Source organism: Amphiura filiformis, chromosome 1, assembly GCF_039555335.1.
Source record: "Amphiura filiformis chromosome 1, Afil_fr2py, whole genome shotgun sequence".
Taxonomy (NCBI): Eukaryota; Metazoa; Echinodermata; class Ophiuroidea; order Amphilepidida; family Amphiuridae; genus Amphiura; species Amphiura filiformis.
In genome coordinates this window covers 67,776,287-67,795,053 of record NC_092628.1, presented here as the reverse complement: position 1 = coordinate 67,795,053, position 18,767 = coordinate 67,776,287, and the positions used below count along the sequence as shown (strand labels likewise).

Genomic DNA, 18,767 nt, shown 5'->3' with positions numbered 1-18,767 from the left:
TTGTGTGTGAAATTGTGACAGCAGGCACATGTACAATGTACACTACTGTATGTGACCCCAGATGACCTCCTATTCTTTACTGTAAGAAAGCTGTTTTGGATGGTCTTGATTTACACACAAATTGCTTTTGAGCTAAATCGAGTGTCGACTTGGTGGAACATGGATTGCACTATGTGATAGTTTATGAATCCATTATTATCCCAGTACCAACATAAGTCAACATCACTTAGGTTTTGGTTGTCAAAATTAATTTTTAGTAATTTTTTCCATTGAGCCCCACAGTAAAGCCATTTTTGGACCGTACAGGCACATTCCACTTCCCTATGGACGAATAGCGCCACCTATAGTGTGAGATGTGAGCCTGGCTACCAAGGACTCAAAGATGCAAAATTGGCATTCAAACTTATTGAAAATGGAGAAAAAAAATTGCTTATGTCCCTTCTCGGCTTGCCAAAATTCTCCCCACCCTCCAATTTTACCCTCCTGAGGGCTCATAATTTATACAGACCCGCAGGCTCAAAGATGGAAACTTGGCATTCAAACTTATTGAAATGGAGGCTTGCCAAAAATCTTTTCCCCTAAATTTTACCCTTCCAATCCAAGGGCTCATAATTATTGTACAGACCTGTATTATATATAAAATAGGCCTACAATATCTCCAATGACAATGTCCAACTGCCCAGACTCAAATAGGCAAACTTTTGACTTCAAACCTATTGAAAATGGAGAAAAATGTAAAATGCACTGTATTTATTCACATTTTGCAAGATGCAAAGTCATGTAAATAAAAAAAAATCTATGAGTAAATAGGGTCCTTATAAAATTTGAAGCTTCACTACAAGCTACTACATTTTAATAGATACATTTTGAATTTGTGAGACGTTTAAGCTTACCTACTGTGCACTGAGCAAATACGGGTCGTTTTGGGAAAATCATGCCCGGACGTATTTTGCTTTGTAACTTCACTTTCAGTGAACCAATCCTCCGTCTCAAAAGCTTTTAATAAGAAAACATCCCTCTAAACATTATTTCTAAGTTTCAGCTCTTAAAATGAAAAACTCAGCTTGCCATTGGCATGGTTTTGGTAACATTTTTATACTAAAATTACGAGAAAATTAACGTTCAGTTTTTTGACATGAAGGCGGAATGTAAAACGATGTTTTTCGATATTATTTTTTCAAACCAAGCCAAACCATTAATGCTGATAAAAGTCATGACTGTAGTAATTATATTCGTCAAGTTAGTTTCATCCGATCGCGTTATTTATAGACAGTAAAAAGGTGAAATTTCAGTATAGTTTCCATGCACGAACTCTTTGTTTACATCAAAAAGTGACATTTCCGATTTGTTTAAAGTTCCCGGTCCGCGCATGCGCCGTGCGTTTATCTATAAAGGCTACATACTTGTATCAAATAACCCTGTGAGGCCTGATCCGTGATACCAGTTAAGCCCTATGGACAGTATAACATGTAGCAATATTTGCTTGGGCTGCAAAAAACACTTGTGTCATCAGATTCATGCATGCAGTAATGAATTCAAAATTAAGCTTATTTAGTTTTATAGGCGCATGTGTTACGTGTATTTACATGTGATGTGTGATACATGCATTGTATTCACTCATAATCCAATGTGTGTTATTGGACATCGGCTTTGCTCAGTGCACCACTCAGACTTTAGGAATATTCAAAACTCGTCATATTCAAGATACTAGCTAGAGCCCAACCCCAGTCAGCTCAGGGCATAGGCTTAGCTACCGATTACAGCAACTGTGGATAAATGGTGATATATTTTTCCCGCTATGAGTGAGAGCTCACTTGCTCAATGACTGCCAATGGCGACAGAATCTAACCAACAAACCGGTGACAAGACCAACCATATTGTGTTTGTGTATGGCACATTGCGCAGGGGCCACAAAAACCAATATGTATTGACTGAACGTGGAAATGGCCAAGCAGTTTACGTTGGTCAAGCCAGGACAGTGGAGAAGTGGCCATTGGTTATAGGGACCAAATTCAACATCCCATTTGTACTCTACAAGCCAGGTTATGGACATGTAAGTTGAAATTTCAATTTGCTTTAATATTTTGGATAAAAAGTAAAGTAAGTAAGTAACTATATAAAAGTATAATTAAGAAATAAAGGGTAATGCATGATCCTTTACACGAAAATAATGTGTCCGAGGCAGTAAAAACATAAATAATGGGTGAGGCGCAGCCGAACCCATTATTTAAATGTTTTACTGCCGAGGACACATTATTTGCGTAAAGGATAATGCTGCACCCTTTATTTTATTCTATTACCACAAAATAGTGTGATTTAAAGAGAAAATATATAATTTTTTGCCCAAATATTTCAAGTTGTTTACCTCAAGGTGGAGCGCATAAGCGTATGTACATGATAACACAACCTAACATTCCATTCTCCCCCATAAGCAGGTATGTACATACAATAACACACCCCTGACATTCCATTCTCCCCTACATAAGCAGGTGTGCTGTGCGCTGTGATGATAGAAGAACATAAAGTTCGTTGCCCTTGACACTTTATCGCTAATTAATGGTCTGTCACGTGACGCGTTTCAACAAATCACAGTGCACGATTTTGAATAATGGGTCGTGGGGGTAATAGAATTAATAATATAGGTGTGCTAACTTACTTGAGAAGTCTAGCTTTGAATTTGCACATGTTTGAAATCCCAAGTTTTTTTTTTTTTTAGAAGCAATGACATTTTTAGCAATGCATATGTATAAATATTTTGTTTAGACTTCAATGACGGCACATCAGTTGTTTTTTAAGGGTATTGTGAAAACATTTTGTTCCGGAACCAAGAAATATCCTGAAGGGCGCCTTTCAGGATATTCCCCCAGTCCTTCCTCCAGGATTGATACCCATGGCCTCACATGCTGTAGAAAAAGAAATCAAATTAAAAGCAAGTTAAACCTCCCCTGATCAGCCATAAAAACTGCCATTGAAAGCAAATAATGAATGATAAAGTCAAACCCTCTATCAATAATTAAGGATTTCCAAGGTAGAGGTTTGGCTATAAAACACTGAATGAAATTTTTGTACAATTACCAAACTGGGTACAACTTGCTGGACTTGAGTTCCTTTTTTCGTGGACAGAGTTTAAGGTTCAGGTTTGTGGTTGGGGTAGGGCAGTCTTGTAATGAGACTAGTAGAGTTGCACCCTATTCAGTAATCACTCCAAAAGTTTGAGAGGACGTTAAGGACTTTACAGTCAAGGGCTCAGACTTGACAGTCTCAGATGCGAGTACCACAGACTCGGACTATGACGTGGTGTGCAGCGTAGGCTTGACTATAACACTGGTGAAGCTATTGGTGAGCACATTTGCCAAAAGTTATTTCACCAAAAGTCAGTAGTTGACATCTTGGCTTCATACTCCATATGACAACCAAATATAATAGTTGTCAAGAAGTAATTCCATCAAATAGTTTATGATGAGAGAGAAACTTTCCAAGTTAATACCTTGGTTTTTTTTAATTTGATCTGATTTTCTGCCTGTATATAAAAATGAGAATCTTGCAACTTTGTCAAAACTGTTGTGAAAGTCCTACAGAGAAAAGCTTGCTGTTGGTGATACAATGTACATGTAGGTATAATAATGATGATGCTTAATTTAATGTTTGGTTGCAGAATGTTATTGGAGAAATTTACAAAGTGGACAACAAGATGCTTAAACATTTGGACTGGTTTGAAGACAGCCCCTCATGGTATAAACGACGGAAACTCTTTGTCACCATGAAAATGGACCAGCACTCTCTCATGAATACCACTTCTGCAAGCAGTCAAGATCACACTGCAAAGGATATTCCAGCTAATCCATCTGCTGGTGGGGATTTCTCAGAGATGTCAGTTGATGAAAAAATAGAATGTTGGGGTTATGTTTTGGAAGATTTTAAAGAAGATCTTGAAAAACAGGAGTACTACGCTGATTACAGTGAGGCTGTTAAAAAGTTTGGTTATGAGAAAGAAATGGAGGATGAGGAAGAGCACTATCTAGAATATGTAACATCAGTAACATTGAAATGAAATAGCACCACTTGGGATATACCCACTATGGATTGGGCAGGAGGTTTAATTAATACAGTGTCAATGTTCTGTAGACCAAAACATGCATCCTTAATTAAGGCAGGTACTATGCCAAACAGAACAATGGGTACTTTTTATCCCTTAAATAATTTTACAATGTGAAAAATCTGAGATAATATTTAAACAATATGTCAAGACAAATGACAGATGCTTAAGGGGGTACTACACCCCTGCCCAATTTTGTGCCTATTTTTGCATTTTTCTCATAAATTATAGCGCATTGGTGACAAGTAAGATATGTATATTATAGGGTAAGGACTACAACTACTGCACTGAAAATTCAGCAACTCAAGGCAAGTAGTTATTGATTTATTGATCAAATATTGGTTTTCCCTCATTTTTGACTGTAACTCTATCTATCTAACTCTATGTAACAACTATCGTCTATGTTCAAATAAAATTTCCAGTGCAGTAGACCGTAGTTGTAGTCCTTGCCCCTATAATATACATATCTTACTTGTCATCAATGATCTATAATTTTGAGAAAATGCAAAAATAGGCATTGAAATTGGGCAGGGGTGTAAACTATAAAGTTAAGTAGTTGTAGCCCTTGCCCTATAATATACATATTTTACTTGTCATCAATGATCTATAATTTTTGAGAAAAATGCAAAAATAGGCACAAAATTGGGCAGGGGTGTAGTACCCCCTTAAAGTTAAACACTGATAATATACAATCAGGGATTGGTTTTTACCGGCAAAAACCTGTTTTTGCCGTCAAAGTGGCAAAAACTGCCAGTCTGCTCTGGACTGGTCTGCTCATGGGATAGCAAGAGTTGAATATTATAGGCCACATAGAAATGCAGAAGAAGTATAAAACTCTTCTTTGGGCTGTATGATTATCGAAGTCAAAATTTCAGCTAGTGACAAACACCTCAACTTTCTTATTATCATGTCACTAACTTATACATGTTCAAGCATGCACCTATTTTAAACATTTATATGACTCCTCTTTCAAATCAGAACCCACCATACAATGTACCTACAAAATACAAAGAGTTCTGATCTGAAAGAGAAGATGTATAATGCTTTAGAATAGGTGCTTGCTTGCGAGTTAAAACTTGTGGTGTCTTAGAAATTATTATGCCCAGTTTAATGATTGAGAGTGCCATCTCAAATTTAATAAAAATGTTTTAAAAGATGTGGTGTGATCAATCAAAATAATTGTCTTGTTGGGTAAAACTAATTTCAATTTTTACTTGTTTAAATCATTGTCCATTCCCAATATGGTTAAAACACCACTATTAGACATCTGTTTTTTGAAATTAAAATCTCTGTTTTTTTTTTTTAATATGATCATTTTCTTTTTGAAATATGATAAAAATTTCAGTTTTCTTTTTGAAATATGATAATATCCATTTTTTGAAAGATGATAATTTTCTTGTGTAAAATTATATGTGACAGACCTGTCTTGACAACATCTGATGACTCATTTTGTGTGATCACATCACAAATTAATGTTACCTACATAATACCCTGGGCATAACACTTAATTTTTAGTGAAGAAGGAGAGCAATATCTGCTAACCATCATAATCATAGTACAATCCTGAGGTTGCTGGTTCAAATCTTGTCCCCTGTTCTATGCTCTGATTCTTTAAGGTCAGTTTCTCTGTATAAATTGTTTACTTTAGAAAGTGAGTGCAAAATGTGTTATTTGTGTATCATATATAATGCCCAATTTGTATAAGGTGCAATTCTGTGTTTGGAGATTCCTTATGAAATATACTCACAGCTATCAGATTCATGTAATGTCTTATTTTGTCTTTAATACACGGCTTTCGGCTTAACCACTAGCAGGCTATGTTAGCACATCTATGACACTAACAAAGGTGGTAAAATCTGAATTTTGATAATTTTACGATCCTCCAGATGAGCAAATCACTGAATAGGCCTTTCAGTGCTCTGTGACCATTTTGATGTAAAGTGCTATAAATGTATATAAAAATTTATTATTATTAATGATTATTATAAGTGGCCCACTTTTTGCTCAAAATAAAAATTGGAATAATGATGTATGTTTCTTAAAAGTCTTAAAATGCTCAAACTTGTGTGTTTCACATATGTTTAATATTTGCTTTTTAAAGCCTTAAGGGGATACTACACCCCTCGATAAATTTGTGTATATTTTTGCATTTTTCTCAAAAACTAATAACACAGTGGTAGCAAAAGTTTTGTATATTATAGGGGGGGGGGGGCAAGGAATCCAATTACTACACTGAAATTTCAGTGACCCAAGACAACCAGTTTGTTATTTATGATCAGAAATAAGGTACCGCTAGGATGTACCTCATTTCCTATCATATATACTGAACCACTTGTCTTGAGTCACTGAAATTTCAGTGCAGTAATTGGATTCCTTGCCCCAATAATATACATAACTTTTGTTACCAGTGTGTAATTATTTTTGAGAAAATGCAAAATTGTCACAAATTTACCACATGGGTGTAGTACCCCCTTAATGTTCGATTTCTGTCAAATTTTAATTTTGTTATTCTTTATTCAAAATGTTGAAATAATATTAGTAATAACTGCCGGGAAGGGTTGCTGTCCATTTTAAGTTGAAATAACAAGGTAAAGTGAAAGAAACCCCTGGTTATTTTGGCCATTTAACATGCAGTTCTGTGGAAGGACATATTATCATAATTGTTAAATTATGATAATATGTCGAACTTTGCTCTGTTGACCTACAAAGTTTTGGCCGACTCCATTTAGGTGCAAGTTGGGACATGTGTAAACATTACAAATATGCAAAAAACATCCGGTTTGAAAAAAATTAACCAATTTCGTATTATAAGATCCTACATTATGGCTTTAAATACAATTCATTAAGAAAAGAAAATCAAAATGAAGCAGAACCTCAGTCATAACATCCAATTATTACAAGATGTAATGGCGGTGGATACATAAACTTTGCTCTAATATTTTCCGACATTTTTAGTGAACAATTTGTTAGGAGCTAATCAGGCTATCCAATTATTATGAGCCTTGGGGGTAAAATCTTCAAACAGCTAGCCAAAAATTGCTTGCCCCCCCCTTCTTGGTCTGTCAATTCAGGGACTATGGTCACATTTTGTATTTGCATACATTACAGCATTGGGGCATATTTTGTGTATATTTAATACCTGGTTTTCAAGTCTTTATTTTTATTTAAAATTTGATGTACTTTGTACTCATTCATATCAGAGGACCCCCGTAGATAAGATGTTCAAAACCCCGCCACATTTTATGAATATTAATTAATAGGGTGTAAAGGTGAACATGATTTCAGTTGTGATAAAAATGGAATGTCAATATTCTGAGTATTGTATGCAAATATGAAGAGATCCTTTACACATCATCGTTTTGATACCAGCTTCCGTTAGTACGACACAAGGCACCGCACAACACCATTGCATTGCTGTTCTCTTGTATTTCCTACATGTGTGGGATTGAAGTCCTCAATATGAGTTTTGTTTAATACAAAAACTTGGTCTGATCCCATTAAAAGGTAAGTATCACAAACCATAGCCAAAGTTATAATCATCTTCAAAAGTGAAGTCAACTTTCCTTGAGTTGTAGTTGGATCAATAAGTACTACATTCTCATTTCAATATGCTAGAATAAATTCTTATAGAAAACAAAGTTATTATTGAACTTGTAGGAAGGAATTAAAGAGATAATGAATAAAATATAAAATAGTGTTCAGAAATATATTTCAAGTGAATCTATTGAGAGAGGGAGTTTGTTTTTAAACAAACTTACAAACAAACAAACAAATTTAAAAATGGTCGCACCATGTAGAGACACACTAGTTTCCTTTTCATTTATCATTTATCAATGAATGGGGATGGGAGAAAAACATTTGACCTACTTATTGCAACTGTTAGGGAAAATCAAGAAGGGAAAACATTTCATTGAGACAGTACCATATTAGTATGACATTTGTTGACAAGATACTATGATTTCTCTTTCAGATAGAAAAGCATCTACATCTAGTTGCTGTTGTTTTCTGATTTGTCCACACAAGTATAATACAAGAGGTAAGCAGAATATGATTGATGACAAATCACACTTATGTGTCATCTGAACAAATATTAATGGGGAGGGACAAATCAGTACAATTCTTTATTTCTGTCAGTATATGTGTGGGGTGGATGGGTGCTAGGGTTTCTAAAATGGCTCCCACTTCCAAAGCATAAAGTCCCTGTCCATGCAACTAAAATGTAAAGAGTGTATTGATCTCATACTGCAGACCCTAGGCTCCAGATTAGTTGAAACTAACCAGATTTATATTTTTGTTTTCAATCTGAGAGTTGCACCTGAACTTATTTGGCTTTTATCAGTAATAGCCAGTTGAACAAGTAGCAAAGATCACTATACATGTGCAGATGTGTACATGTATAGGATTCTTAGCAATTGCTTTATGTTTACCTCATACAGATCTAAAATTCTTACCCATCTGATTTAACCATCTGAAGGGTGGGTATGCTTCTTAAATTTCAGCAACAGTACTTAACCATTGACTATCAGGTCGGTGTGAAGCCGCATCTTTGCAGTTGTTACTAAATGTATTGCAGTAATCATAAATCATTTATTACCCTAATTTTATTAACCAATTGTGATTTAATTTTCAGATCATAGAGGTATGTGTACTCAAGTTATTGTTCATCTGTCCATCCAACAAGACAAAGCATACTGAGTCGCATTCGTCAATGCAATGATGAGTTCTCATCAATTCCGCGAATGGCTACCTCCCCTGCGCGGCAGCAGCACAAGTCGGCTACTTCAGTAATTCAGATCATCTGACCACTGTCCGTTGCAGAACTAAACGCTACCAAGAAAGCCCAATACCCTATCTCACTAAACTGTACAATGACCAGCTAATGTGATCTTTTATCATTATTATCATGTGCAATATTATGAACAATTTTGATGCAAATGTGTTCTCATCAATTTGTGGTACTAGTTTGAAATATGTATTTTGATGTTTTTCACCTTGAATTTATGGAGTAAATGGTTTAAGTGTGGGTGTGTGATTGGGTGAGTTTGGTGGTTGTGCGTTTAGTGTCGCGGGTGTGCATCGGGGTGTTGGCGATGGTGTGTGGGTGTGTGAGTGTTTGTAAAGGGGGTGTGTTGGGTGTGTGTGAAGACGGGCGCTGTGAATGTGTTAGGAGTCTGAGTCGTAGTGTGGTGAGTTTACTGTTCGAAGCGTGAGTACATGAGCGTTGATAAAATGCTATCTTTTATGTCAATTTTAATGAATAATGTGTTAATATGTTTATTATATTTTGTAAATATGTGGCAATTCAGTTTTTACTGCGAGTGCATATTAATAAACCATTTATCTATCTATCTATCTATCTAACAGGTAAACAAAATGCCACATGTGGCAGTCAAGTGATAAGGCTTTTTGAAGTATGGCAGGCACAAAGGAGAGGGCGTAGTTTGATTTGGGTAATCTTTTGTATGCTTTCTCAGCTGACAAATTAGTGTAGTTTGGTATTGATGGATCTCTGAGAGCTAAAATAGGAAGTACATACAGTGTCTTGTCAGAATGACATAGATGCATGTATTATTGAAATAATACATGCATCTATGTCATACATCTAATGATCTTGGTAATGGTATGTTATTTCCTGCTAATGATTGTAAGATTTCAATGTTGATAAGAGTATATGAGTTTAAAACCACCTGATAAAATATTCTGTGTACTTTATCGCAGATTCTAACCTGTTACAGGAGGGTGTATTACTTCAATATGGCTGCATCTGGAGGATCTGATGACAATCAAGAGTTACAACCATGTGGTGATCAGGGAGGTATGTAAGGAGGCAAGGATGGCTAAAGCAGCTTCATCCCTGATAGTAAATTGCTGAAAACTTTTGATGAGAGTGTACTTCCACGATGTTGAAGGTGAAATATACCAATGCATACCATGTGTAGTTCAGTGATTCAACAACATCAGATCATGTTAGCAGCCAATCGGAGACAAGCGCATTTTAACAGAGTGAATATGTGTCGACTTATGTAGTAGAGTATATTCTTGTCAAAGGTATCGGCAATTTACTGTAAAGCATGTTTGGTCTGTGGTTTCTTATATTTGCGATTACAAACAGTTTGCGGGCTTATAAATTTGGGGTTCCAAAATTTCCCGCTATAGCATTCCTATCCTCAATTGACCTCATGACATGTGCATATACACCATCTAAATATAAATGAGGGAGGCTCTTTGAGATGCTGGCCTATGAATACTTGTTGAGATTACATAACTTGCATTCATCATCCAAACCAAGGGATACATCCAAGTATTCATCAATCATGTTCATGGGTCAGGATACGCACACAAAGTGGTCTTACATGCAGGTTGCATCAACCCTCTGTTTCAAAGTTAATTGTAGCTGGCTGCAGATGAGCAATGATATTCAACTCACATGTGGAATCGAACAATTAAGGTTTCACATTTGTTTGATACCAAAGTGGGGCAAAATAAAAATTATTGAATTTGAAAATGAGTTTCCCAGGAAAAGTTGACATTTGGATCTGTGCAAGAGTCGATTATGTAGGATCTTTAATTAAGCATTGGATTACACAGTACCGGACCAATATTCATTCATAAATGGGTGTGACATAATCATTGATACAAAGAGTTACTATTACCAGATAATGCTTCGGAGTTTTGACTTGTTTTGTACCTTCAAATCCAAATTTTATGTATTTACATAGGTGATACAAAGGTGAATATATATGATTATATACAAGTGATAAGATTATAGTCATGTAAATATTGGCTGTATTTTATGCAACTATAAATTGATTAGAGTCGTGTGCCAATATAAGGACATGAAAAGGGAAAAGGGGTAGGCAAAAAGTGTTCTGGTGAAAGGGGATATTCCCAAGCTTTAAGATGATGGTCTCTATATCACTTCACTAAGGAAACAGCACCTCACATTGATATATCTCACATTATATTCTTGTAGCATTGCTTGGTAAATATTAACTAAAAACATGCCACAGATTACATAATTTGCTATTAGTTATGAAGCTAATATATTTAATTGTTCTACCATCTACCCCACATGCAGTATAACTGTAATTATCTGATCCAGAGAAGGGTAATTTTTCAAAATGGTGTGCCAAGAACACTTTCCGTGCTCCATCTTGACACATGCAAAAATTTGAAGAACTCATATTCATTCACTTTGTTATGTGAAAGCAATGCTAAATTTTTGATATTTGATGATGTACAATCAATGTTTGTACAATGTACAATATTTTTCTATATTGCGTAATACATGCTTAATGAAATGGGTCCCCAAAATGTGTGTGCCAAAAATTGCTTGCTCTTTACCTGTCACAAATACTTACACCACCTTTCAGCTGACAATAATTCTGTCATGATTATTGCATAGACCCCATGTTTTTGCCCCCAAATTGCATTGTAATCCTATAATCAGGATACTCGGTTTTGATATACTTGTTACTCATTATCATTTAGGTGCAGTAGTGAAGAGAAGTGATCAACAGCATGCACTCATCCCAGCATCTATTCAAGGAGAAAATGTCAACCTGGGCAATACTCAAAATGTTGTTGCAGGAGACTATATTGGTCATGTTGATAGACACATTGAAACAAATATCGAGACACAGGTGGTATATAACATTGGAGACCAGGAAAACAAAAGGAGGAAGTTGGGTATGTACTTTCACTACATGGGGGTGCCTTTGTGTGTATGTGTGTGTAAATTGATCATATTGACTTACAACTTGCATCAGAGCAGATAAGAAAAGCACATAAGTTCATATGTGCTGGTGATAAATAATTTCTAACAGTTTAAATTGACTTTCAGCACAAAAAATTCAAATCACCTTGAATTTTCAACATGTTACAAACATCTTCATCAGAAGTCCTGTGATGTTGTGTTAACCATTGGTTAACAAAAGGGCAAGTTCAACATAACATCGTAGGACTTGTTCTGATGAAGATGTGTGTCACCAGAAAAAAATGAGAAAAGTCACACATCGAATACCATATTCAAGGTTAGTAGAATTTGTTGTGCTGAAAGTCTGTTTAAACTTTCAGAAACTTGCAGATTAAAATAACTTCCAGTTAATGACCACAAATTGTTAACCGATTTACAGGTATTTAAGTCATGGAAACAAGTCATTTCCCATACCCTGGACCAATCAATGTCAGCAGGAATGGGACACTTCCTCATTTTTTTAAAGAAATACTTTGCAATCCTACTGTCCATGCACTCAAAATTTTCCCCTGATTTCTCAAGTTTCTTCATTTAAAATATGGTATTCACCTTTTTCAGGATAGGTGAAATCATTAATAGATAATAGTAATGGTTTTGTTTTGTTCAAAAGAAATCTTTTCATATTATTGTGGTGGTGAACTCAACGATGTGTAATCGTGGATGTGTGCTGGTTCGAATCCAAACGGTTCTGATTTTTTCTCTCCTTTATTATAATGCCAGTTTGTCTGAGCTATATCTCTTTATATATTACTAGATTTCGCGGTTCTCGGGTTGGGTGGTTCTCATGATAGGACTTTCTCTAATTACGCAACACCCGTTACCCATAGGCCTACCTGCCCTGACCTTTTAAACTAACTATGATATCCGTCTCTCAATGATGAAGACTCAATTTGACACAATAATCAACTTAGTAGTTTTGTAGATGTGACACTTACTTGGCCGTAATCTGAAACCCATCGTTCGCCTCTTCCAAGCCCTGTCCTGCTACCACATAGGAGCCCCCCCAAAAAAAATACCCCGGAAATAGTCATGTTCTGAGTAATAGGCCTCTGCACGTGTGTGTTGAAAATAGGCCTATTGATCCGATCAGATGCACCTGCACGATTAGCCACAATGTAATGCTTTCTGATGCTAGCACCGCGCCTGTTGGTACTCTGTGAACTACGCGATAGCACACCGCGAGCACGCGTTAGTGAGCCAGGGACGGACGGACGGACACGCCGTGATTAGTATTAAGATTATTAAGGTAGCATCTTCATTTTATGTCCATTTTACAGATATTCTTGATTTTAATTTGGGATCTGTGAGAAGACAACTGAAAGCAGAATATCTAGAAACAAGAGGTAAGCTACCACTGCTGCCTGGTATGCCAGAAAAGTTTGCCAAGATGGAAGACCTCTTTGTAAACCTGCACATCTATTATGTATTTAAGGTGGGACTTACCAGAATGGTATAGAGTCCAGTGATTATCAAAAGGTCGAAGGCAACGTCCTGGGCGATATCAGGTCCGTATTATAATAAGTAGGATGGGCGTGTTCAATATACTACACTCCTCCTTTCTTAGCTTGATCCGTGGTAATTGCTGTATGTAGCAAAGTTCATAAATTCTTATAACTTGTAATGTAACACAAACAGTTTATAACTTCAACTCCAAACTTGTAGAACAATGTTCTTGAAACGCGTAACTTGGCTAACTCAACTTTTAAAACGTAACGTATAATACATAGTTCTTCTGTGACCTTGTTACAGCTCCTCAATTAGTCTCCGCGGAGGTCGTGCATTCCTCTGCGAGCGACGTGGCACTGACGATGGACTTGGACGTGCATTTCTTTGAGCTGCTGCTTCCGGAACAGTTCCGCGAGATCCTATCGCTGGACTTGGAACATCTACCGGTGTCTTGTCACTAGTGCTTTCACTTGGAGTCGGAAGATTTTGACTTATTTCTCTTGGAGTCCATTCCCTTGGAGTTGATCTTTGAAACGGCGTTAGTGGCAAATTACTCTCTGTAGCTGGTAGCAAATTGCTTTGAGTAGCCTGTCGCGATGGCATCACATCTCCTCTCCGTAAGTGATCTACATGTCGTTTCCATACTCTTCCATCCGTAAGCGTCACAATGTACGACTTAGGCGCTGACCGCTCTGCAATGGTACCAGGCCACCATGTTTGCTCCTTTCTACAATCTTTCACCAGCACTGTCTCACCAGGAAAGAATTCTCTGTATTTGCTGTGCATGTCATAATGGTCTTTCTGCATTGCTTGTTTACTGATGACTCGTTCTTGCAGATTTGGACCTAACTAGCGATAGTCGTGTTCGGTTTCTCGTCAATAAACAGCTTCGCTGGACTGCATCCTGTTGTTGCGTGTTTGGTAGATCTGTATGTCATTAAGAAGTTGTCCAATCTTTGTTGTATATTCCCTGTAGCTGCGCTGATACCTTTCTTGAATGATTGTACCATTCGTTCAGCTGCTCCGTTGCTCGAGGGTTGATATGGTGATACTCTTATACTTTTTACTCCTTGTTTCTTCAGGAAGTTTTGATATTCTTCGCTCCTGAATTGCGGACCGTTGTCGCTACGATTTGAAGTGGTAACCCATATCTCGTGAATAATTCTCGTAGCACGTTAACTGTCGCTTGTGCTGTCGTACTCTTCATTAGTATAACTTCTGGCCATTTTGAGTATGCATCTGTAATGACTAGGAAATTTTGTCCATCTTTCTCAGCTAAATCTATATGGACTCGTTGCCATGGTGCTCCAGGCCACATCCAGGGCATCAAAGGTGCTGTTGCTGGCTTGTTTTTCACTTGTTGACAACTAGAACACAGTTTGACCGTCTCTTCAATTTCGTTGTCCATGTTTGGCCACCAAACCCAACTGCGTGCACTCTCCTTCATTCGAACCATACCTGGGTGCGCTGTGTGTAACTCTTGCAGTATATCTTGTTGATACTTTGCTGGAACAATCACTCTTAGGCCCCATAATATGCAGTCTTGTTCTACTGAGAGCTCGTATTTGCGATTGAAGTAGGGTTTCAAACGTAAATCGTCTACTTCCTGTGGCCATCCAGTTCTAGTAAACTCTAGTACTCTTGACAGTACTGGATCACGTAGTGTTGCGTTCTGGATCTCCTTGCTCGTTATTGGTAAATTCTCCAACATCTTGTCTTCTACTCTGAAGATTGCGCTTCTTCTTTCTCTATCACTGGTAATGGTAGACGTGACAAGGCGTCTGCTAGCGTGTTCTGCTTTGCTGGGATGTACTTGATGTCATATGTGAATGCTGAAAGCGTAATAGCCCATCGTTGCAGACGTTGTGCAGCTAATGTTGGTATACCGGTCTTTGGTCCTAGTATTCGTTCCAAAGGCTTGTGGTCCGTCAGAATTGTGAACTTTCTTCCGTAAAGGTACATTCTGAACTTCTTGAGTCCAAACATAATTGCCAAGGCTTCTTTGTCGAGTTGAGCGTAACCCTTCTCATGCTTGTCCAGACTTCGTGATGCATATGCGATCGGTGTTCGCGATACATCTTCGTAAACATGCATGATCACCGCTCCAACACCGTATGGTGAAGCGTCCGCTGCCAACTCTAACGGCAATCGTGGGTCGTAGTGTGTCAGTATCTTTTCAGATGTCAATATGTTCTTGACTGTCTCAAAAGCTGTTGTGCAAGCGTCTGTCCAGTTCCATGGTTTATCACATAACAGTTCATTCAGTGGATGTATCACCGTAGACTGCTTCCGGAACAGTTCCGCGAGATCCTATCGCTGGACTTGGAACATCTACCGGTGTCTTGTCACTAGTGCTTTCACTTGGAGTCGGAAGATTTTGACTTATTTCTCTTGGAGTCCATTCCCTTGGAGCTGATCTTTGAAACGGCGTTAGTGGCAAATTACTCTCTGTAGCTGGTAGCAAATTGCTTTGAGTAGCCTGTCGCGATGGCATCACATCTCCTCTCCGTAAGTGATCTACATGTCGTTTCCATACTCTTCCATCCGTAAGCGTCACAATGTAATGACTTAGGCGCTGACCGCTCTGCAATGGTACCAGGCCACCATGTTTGCTCCTTTCTACAATCTTTCACCAGCACTGTCTCACCAGGAAAGAATTCTCTGTATTTGCTGTGCATGTCATAATGGTCTTTCTGCATTGCTTGTTTACTGATGACTTCGTTCTTGCAGATTTGGACCGAACTAGCGATAGTCGTGTTCGGATTTCTCGTCAATAAACAGCTTCGCTGGACTGCATCCTGTTGTTGCGTGTTTGGTAGATCTGTATGTCATTAATAAGCTGTTCCATCTTTGGTGCATATTCGCAGTAGATGCGCTGATACCTTTTTTGAATGTTTGTACCATCCGTTCAGCTGCTCCGTTGCTCGAGGGTTGATATGGTGATACTCTTATACTTTTTACTCCTTGTTTCTTCAGGAAGTTTTGATATTCTTCGCTCCTGAATTGCGGACCGTTGTCGCTTACGATTTGAAGTGGTAACCCATATCTCGTGAATAATTCTTGTAGCACGTTAACTGTCGCTTGTGCTGTCGTACTCTTCATTAGTATAACTTCTGGCCATTTTGAGTATGCATCTGTAATGACTAGGAAATTTTGTCCATCTTTCTCAGCGAAATCTATATGGACTCGTTGCCATGGTGCTCCAGGCCACATCCAGGGCATCAAAGGTGCTGTTGCTGGCTTGTTTTTCACTTGTTGACAACTAGAACACAGTTTGACCGTCTCTTCAATTTCGTTGTCCATGTTTGGCCACCAAACCCAACTGCGTGCACTCTCCTTCATTCGAACCATACCTGGGTGCGCTGTGTGTAACTCTTGCAGTATATCTTGTTGATACTTTGCTGGAACAATCACTCTTAGGCCCCATAATATGCAGTCTTGTTCTACTGAGAGCTTGTATTTGCGATTGAAGTAGGGTTTCAAACGTAAATCGTCTACTTCCTGTGGCCATCCAGTTCTAGTAAACTCTAGTACTCTTGACAGTACTGGATCACGTGAGTGTTGCGCTTCTGGATCTCCTTGCTCGTTATTGGTAAATTCTCCAACATCTTGTCTTCTACTCTGAAGATTGCGTCTTCTTCTTTCTCTATCACTGGTAATGGTAGACGTGACAAGTCGTCTGCTAGCGTGTTCTGCTTTGCTGGGATGTACTTGATGTCATATGTGAATGCTGAAAGCGTAATAGCCCATCGTTGCAGACGTTGTGCAGCTAATGTTGGTATACCGGTCTTTGGTCCTAGTATTCGCTCCAAAGGCTTGTGGTCCGTCAGAATTGTGAACTTTCTTCCGTAAAGGTACATTCTGAACTTCTTGAGTCCAAACATAATTGCCAAGGCTTCTTTGTCGAGTTGAGCGTAACCCTTCTCATGCTTGTCCAGACTTCGTGATGCATATGCGATAGGTCTTCGTGATCCATCTTCGTAAACATGCATGATCACCGCTCCAACACCGTATGGTGAAGCGTCCGCTGCCAACTCTAACGGCAATCGTGGGTCGTAGTGTGTCAGTATCTTTTCAGATGTCAATATGTTCTTGACTGTCTCAAAAGCTGTTGTGCAAGCGTCTGTCCAGTTCCATGGTTTATCACATAACAGTTCATTCAGTGGATGTATCACCGTAGACAGATGAGGTACGAATTGAGCTTGAAAATTCACCATGCCTAGAAATGATCGCACTTCCGTAACATTCTGCGGTTGTGGTGCGCCCTTGATAGCTTTGATCTTGTGATCCGTAGGTTGAATTCCTTGAGCTGAGATTCTTCTACCCATGTACTCCACTTGCTGTTCCATGAACTTGCACTTCTCTGGTTTTACTCGTAGTCCATACTTCTGCAGTCGTTGAAGTACTTTCTCCAGATTGTGAAGATGTTCTTCGTCGTTTCTTCCTGATACTAAAATGTCATCCATGATGGCACATGTGAAATCCAATCCTGCCAAAGCTTGATCCATGAATCGTTGCCAAATGGCTGGACTCGAGGAAATTCCAAATGGTAACCGTGTATAGCGGAATAATCCCTTCCATGTGGATATTATCACCAATTCTTGAGATTTGTCATCTAACAACATCTGTTGATAAGCACATTTCAAGTCAATTTTGGTAAATTTCTCACCTCCCGCCATCTTGCTGAATACTTCTTCTGGCGTCGGCATTGGAAATTGCCTGTATGTATCGCTTGGTTGACGCTTCTTTATAATCTCCACATAATCTCACCATTCCGTCTTGCTTTGGTATGCAAACCAGGGTGTCGCCATTCACTAAAATCTACAGGAACGATAATACCTTCATCTTGCATTCTCTGTAATTCTCTATCTACCGCTGGACGTAGGGCGTGCGGTGCGGTCGTGCTTTGTGAAATACTGGAACTGCGTTTTCCTTCACATGAAGTGTTGCTTTCATACCTTTCACTGTACCCAATCCTGGTTGAAATACCTCACTATATTTCTGCTTCAATTCAGGCACCGTGCATGAACTCTTGACACTGTATTGACCTTGTTGTGGAAACAAATTATGCCAGTCCAAGATCATCTCCGCTAGCCAATCTCTACCAAATAATGGTGGTGCATAGCTGTCTGCATCTACAACAACTAATCGAAGTAATCCTGCGTGTTGATCTTGGTACTTTACATCAACATTGATCTCACCTGCCAAGTTCAAAGGTGTACCGGCATAAGCATGTAGTGGACGAGACACTGGTTTCAATGGAAAATTGCTGAAATGTTTCAGATAATCCTTGATGTTGACCATCGACGGTCCTGCTCCCGTGTCCAACTCCATCTGTAATTTCACTCCTTCAATTTCCACTGGTAGGAATACTGGTTTTGACGATGTGTAATTTACACTGTCTTGCGCGTTATCTCGTTTGTCGTCATCATGCGTATCGTCTCGTTTGTCGTCACTATCGTCTGTAGT

The 18,767-nt window shown here is 38.3% G+C and overlaps 2 protein-coding genes across 2 annotated transcripts; both read left to right on the top strand.

The window, feature by feature from the left end:
- Positions 1 to 1,394: 1,394 nt before the first annotated feature.
- LOC140151687 (uncharacterized) lies at positions 1,395 to 4,586 on the top strand. Its single transcript, XM_072174026.1, has 2 exons — positions 1,395 to 2,053; positions 3,656 to 4,586. Exons 1-2 carry the CDS (start codon positions 1,832 to 1,834, stop codon positions 4,049 to 4,051), a joined length of 618 nt encoding a protein of 205 aa, XP_072030127.1. The 5' UTR covers positions 1,395 to 1,831; the 3' UTR covers positions 4,052 to 4,586.
- Positions 4,587 to 9,817: 5,231 nt separating this feature from the next.
- On the top strand, positions 9,818 to 13,308 carry LOC140162564 (uncharacterized). Its single transcript, XM_072185825.1, has 3 exons — positions 9,818 to 9,911; positions 11,588 to 11,785; positions 13,130 to 13,308. The coding sequence occupies exons 1-3, from the start codon at positions 9,851 to 9,853 to the stop codon at positions 13,306 to 13,308; spliced, it is 438 nt and encodes a 145-aa protein (XP_072041926.1). The 5' UTR covers positions 9,818 to 9,850.
- Positions 13,309 to 18,767: the final 5,459 nt, after the last annotated feature.